Here is a 5723-nt window from a genome sequence, read left to right on the forward strand (position 1 = left end):
GCTTCGGGAAACAACACGACTTCTCAAGCGTGGCTCCTCGTGTGTAGCCGCCGCCGCCCACGTACATCCCGCGAGCCTGGCTATGGAAAAACTGCCGACTCTGGGGTTCCTTGCGGGTCTGGCTGGGAGGTGATTTGAACGTCGTGTGATGCAGGCCAAACAGTGAACACAGGTAACCAAACATGCCATTTTCCTCCCGCACGGGCTTGGTTGGGCCTAATACGGGCAACCAAACACGCCCTTTCCTCATCCGTTTTGATGAACGGTGTTAGAGATGCCCTTACATGCACCGACTCTAGAGATTCGTCCAAAGAAATCAATGAGGTAAACTGGACATTTCTCAGAAATGATTGAGAACAACCCAACTAGATAACCGTTTTATCCTCGCAATCTTCTAAGATAAAAGTAATTTGGGGCGAATGTAGTACTAGGCAAATGTTTCCTGCGTCATGATTGATTCAATTAGTGCGCGTAGTCTCTCATGGAGTTCACCCCGGCATACAATGTTTTTTTAGGCGAAAACCGTAGAAACAATTGTTCTACGGTATAGTTTTCATTAATCAGAGAGCATATGTACAAGAAAATACAGGGCGTGAGCCAAAACCAAAAAATCTACCACTAACCAATTCCTCTCTTAGTGAACCTCTTGAAATTAAGACGTCTGTAAGAGCAACTCCAATGGGACGACCCATTTCGTCCGCCGCCGTCCGTTTGGGTCGGCGCGGACAAAAGAGGAGACTCAACGCGCCGACTCAAACCCAAATCGAGTCCGCTTCGCGTTCGCGCCGACGCATTTGCGGCCCAAATTTGCGTCCCAAATGCGTCGGCGCGGACGCGAAACGGACGCCACGCACGCCTTCTCGGTATCTGCCGCGTCCTCACCTGGCGGTCGTCCAACTGCCCGCGGCCTTCTTGGTCAGCTTAATTTATGACCTCGGGCCCACGCGTCAGCAACGGCGGTCGTCCTTTTTAAGCCGACCGTGCGGCGGGTCGTCCTCATCCGCTTCCAGCTAGCCCCCGTCCCCATCTAGCCACACTCTACTCCCCCGTTGCGGCGGTCTATCGGGAGAGCGAGGAGGACGAGAGGCGCAGGGTGGCGGCGGTCAAGGAAGAGGAGGCGGCGTACGAGGCGGCCATGGTCCTCTCCGCGGCGGGCAACTGCGTCCTGCCGCCGGTGGCCCCGCCGTCCCCTGTCAAAGCCGAGCCGGAGCCGGAGCCGGAGCCGCCCCCATCGAGCGCTACTCCTGGACGGGAGTAGTGCGCGAGTGGGTCAACGCGCCGCCGGTCTGGATGGGGGCGACGCCGCCGCAGGAGGCGGCGTACCTCGAGCAGTGGCGTCAGCGACTGCTGGCCGAGGAGCGCCGCCACGACGAGTACCTCGAGATGCTCGAGCGTGATGCCGAGGACGAGCAGCGCGAAGCCGAGGAGGTGGCGCGCCAGGCCGCGGCGGCACAGCCCCCGCCCGACATGAACGCCCTCTGGAACACGGCGTTCCCCTGAGCCGGCCCTGCGCCAACGCTCATCGACCTCACGGACCCCGAGGACGACAACCACGACGCCTAGGCAGCGCGCCGCCTCATAGTTTAGTTTGTTTTTAATTTTCATTAATGCAAATGTGGACGCGTGAACTCTCGCCGGCCTTCGTGGCAGGCTTTAATGCTTAATTAATGTTGTTTTTATTTTAAAAATGCATGTATTCTTTTTTTTCTCGCGCCGTCAAAATGGATCGAGCCAACGTTGGGCGCGTGCACCGACCGAAACGCGGAAGCGGACGTTCGTGTCCGCCTGGCCGACCTAAATGGACAAAAAAGGACAAAATCGCCGTCCGTTTGGGTCGGCCTGTTGGAGTTGCTCTAAATGTGCTACTCTATCCAGTCAATAAAAGACTTGCTTATACTTGAGCTGTACTTTGTGCTGTAGGAGGACAAGGTCTCTTTTAAGTAGCACTCTCCAGGAGGAGAGACTTGGATTGATCTGTCTAAAAAAATTTGTCATTCCTTTGCATCCAGATCTGCCAATAGGCCATAATAGTTAAGTTCATACCAACTTAGAATGTGCTACTAGACCCGGAAGCCCACGGCTCGTCTGATCTGCTGATCATCGCCATTTGCCGGTGCCGACGTTCGAGCAGCCGCTTACTGCCTCACAGGAAGATTGGAATGAAAAGGGTTCAAAAGGGCATTGCCACACGCGACAAGATGGGACTGAAAGAGCTCAAGGTGTGCAGTGCAGGAAATGGGCGAAAGAGAAAAGAAGGCGTCGGTGGAGGGGCATGCAATGCGGCATGGCCCCCACCCATCGGCGCGGCGGACGGGGCAGTGCAGAAGATATGGGAGGGAGGAGGCACCGCGAACGGAGGACACGGGACTCTTCTTCTCCACATGGGGGGCGTACAGTAGAGGTCTAGAAGAGGAAGGGGCGGGGCCATTGATGTGCTGTGCGGGCAGATGCCGTGCGGCCCCTCCGGTCCGGCGTAACCACCACCTTCTTGATTCCAACCCACGCAACGCAACGTACCAAAATCTCTCGTGTCCTGTTCAAGTTATTTTACGCGCCGAAGCAGAAGCGAAGGCCATGGATTTGCTCGCGGCTACGTACGGAGTGGGGTGCCTGTGTTTTATCACTTTGGAAGTTTGGAGTAGGGCACCGGGTGCGCAACCAAGAGCAGCATGTCGGTTGCATTGATCGTCACGAGCTAGTACTAGCGTGCACTGCGAGGTCGGCACGTCGTTCCACTGCCCATCTCTTTCCTCCGCCGTCCCATTCCCACGTGCCTCCACATGCGCGGAAATGTATGTATACGGAATTCAGAACAGGACGTCTGTGCTCTAGTACCAGTGTACCACAGTGTCGGTTCAGCGTTTACAGAGACGAGGCAAATGAAGCGAGATCAGCGAGTCGACGCCACACCGCAGTTAAGCATCGTCACTTAGAGCAACTCCAACGGGCCGACCCAAACGCAGCGTTTTTGTCCGTTTGGCTCGGCCGCCCGCCCGCCCGTCGTCCGCCCTCTTTTAGTTTTGGGTCGGCAGTGCGCCCAACGGGCCGACCCATTTCATGACCGCGCGCGTTTTAGATCATGCCATCGCCCTGGTTTTGGCGCTACAGCGCGCGGGAAAGGTTCGCGCGCGCCGCGGCCGGCGCTCGTTATAAAGAAGGCGCTCCTTCCACACTCTGTCCGCCGCCCACTCTCGCCGCTTCTGCGCCACCATGTCGATCCGCCGCCTGGGCACTCCGGATTTTCGCGGAGTCCGCGAGCGCCGCTCCGGCGCCTTCTCCTCCAAGATCTGGTTTCGCGAGAAACGTCTCATCCTTGGCACCTTCGACACCGCAGAGGAGGCGGCCCGCGCGCACGACGCGGCGGTGTGGCGCCTCCTAAGGCCTCGTCGGGATATGAATTTTCCCAACGTGTCGAGCCAGCGGGCGCAGGATCTGGCGCCTCTCCCACGGCTTTTCACCGACGAGGATCGTCGTGTCCACCGGAGGCGGCAGCGTCGCCTCGCCATCGCGGAGAAGGACGTGGAAGCCTTGGTGGTGTAGTGCGGAGGCTTCCCGCAGGACATCGTCGACGTGCGCCAGTTCTACAAGCAAATGAGGTTGGAGAGGGACGCGAGGAGGAGGGAGCAAGCCGCCTATCGGGAGGACAAGCGTTCGCGGAAGCAGGCAGCTCAATTGAAACTGAAGCTACGAGAAACGTCGGGTTGGGACTTTGAAGACGAGCAGCTTGCTGACGCCTACATTCAGACGTCGGAGGAGGACATTACCGAGTCGGAGTCAGAAAACGACGAGTAGTGGTCTTTTTCTTTTATCTGTGTACGCTAGAACTATCTATGTATCCATTTTATCTGAAAAAATGGCCGGCGGCGTCGGCGACGTAGCAGGCGGGCGAGGGTGTGAATCCAATGTGCCACCGACCAGCGGGCCCGGTGAGGAAAGAGAGCGAGCGCGCGCCCGTCCGTTTTGTGTCCGCGCCGACGCAAATCAGGCTAAAAAATGGGCCGGGAATGGGTCGGCAGGCGGACGAAAGCGGACGCGTGTCCGTTTGGGTCGGCGCGTTGGGCCGGCTTTTTTGTCCGCGCCGACCCAAACGGACGGCCGCGGACGAAATGGGTCGCCCCATTGGAGTTGCTCTTAGGAGCTGTTTGGATTGTGACTATGTTTGCCTTATGTTGTCACATTATTTTTTGTCACACTTGTCATACTTGCCAAACTTGAGTTGCTCAAATTGTTAGCCACATTTTAGCTTGCCTAAGAAAATCTTGCCAAAAACATCCAAAGGCTTCATCACCCCTTCCTTTCTTGAGAGCCGAGGAAGGCAAATTTGATAATTTTGAGCTGTGGATGAAATTATTTCACAAAATGAACTGCTCCTAAATTTTTTTCACTCGGCTGACTTTTTGAGTGGCGCCCGACACGAAGGTCCCACACTACATTGTGCGGCGCCTGACTGACAGGTGTTGCACGCCTAGCCAGCGTTGCACCCGGGTGATTCAAAAAATTACTAAGTCAGTGTGCAACGCCTGAGAGCTTGCACATTGTCAGTCAGGCGTTGCACATTGTCAGTCAGGCGTTGCACAGTGTAGTGTGGCGCCTTCATGTCGGGCGCCACTCTAAGGTCAGCTGAGTGAAATTCTTTTAAGGACAGTTCATTTTATGAAATGATTTCATTCAGAAGTTAAAATTGTCAAATTTGCCGCCGAGGAACAAACTAAGTTTCAGGAAGGTACTAATGATTACTTCTCAAATGGCGCTGCAGGATATGGTGCCTGTCTTTATCAGAATCGCACCTTCAAACACTGAAATGAACTAATATGCAGTTATGCACATACAGGACAGGGTACCAGGAGTCGATCAGGGCCACACCTATTACTAGAAGAGATCACAGGCGAGTCGCTAGAGACCAATTGCAGCTATTCCTCTTGTTTTGCGCGTGGCGGGGCAATTCATCTTCCAACATTATTCATCTTCATCGCGACCAACCGTACATTACTAGCTCAAGGACAAGAGTGAAGCACGTGGGATTAGCTTAATGGTGTACTTTTTTTTTGAAACCAAGCCAAAAAAATTTGGCTCATCTATTAATTAAGCCGAAGAGAATTGCCCAGTAATTAAGGAAAGCCGGGCAAAAACCGTCACAATCCGCTGAGCGGCACACATAGCATACCCCACACACTCCCCTCTGAAGAAGGCCTCGTCGAACTAGTACACATGTGTCGTCGTCATCACTTCTCCTTAAGCGACGTCATCGCTATCCCTAATCCCGAGCAAGCGACTCCAACTTTACCATAAACGAGCATCAACCCAACCCATACCATAGGGGCCAATGTGAAGACAAATGAAGATATGCACCATTACTCAGCCACCCGCGCCCAGGACGGCGCAACACCGACTCTGACGGAGAGCTACGAAGAACTATGTAAGGTTGGCGCCATAAAGACCACCGAATAGACCACATGCTGTTCGTCATCGTTGCCGCCCGCCGCAGCTCCGATTTCACAGCAACAAACAGACCAAGGTAATCCCACGAACACACCGAAGAAGAGCCAACTAACACAACCATTCCCGCGTCTCCGACCTCGCTCACCACCGCCATCGTTGCCATAGAAGCCTTCTCGCCAACTCACCCTACTGGCACACCTGCCACCAGTACTTCCAACTGTAGCGACCAGACCTCAAATGGCCTGTGCTGCTGTGCACCAGTGTCATCCCTGGATCAGTAATGC

General features: G+C 55.0%; 1 protein-coding gene across 1 annotated transcript; it reads left to right on the top strand.

Moving 5' to 3' along the window:
• The first annotated feature begins 3210 nt into the window (after positions 1-3210).
• On the top strand, positions 3211-3540 carry LOC109749285 (ethylene-responsive transcription factor 3-like). The gene has a single exon (XM_020308252.1). It carries the CDS (start codon positions 3211-3213, stop codon positions 3538-3540), a length of 330 nt encoding a protein of 109 aa, XP_020163841.1.
• The last annotated feature ends 2183 nt before the right edge of the window (positions 3541-5723 follow it).

Source organism: Aegilops tauschii, chromosome 3 (assembly GCF_002575655.3).
Source record: "Aegilops tauschii subsp. strangulata cultivar AL8/78 chromosome 3, Aet v6.0, whole genome shotgun sequence".
Classification (NCBI taxonomy): Eukaryota; Viridiplantae; Streptophyta; class Magnoliopsida; order Poales; family Poaceae; genus Aegilops; species Aegilops tauschii.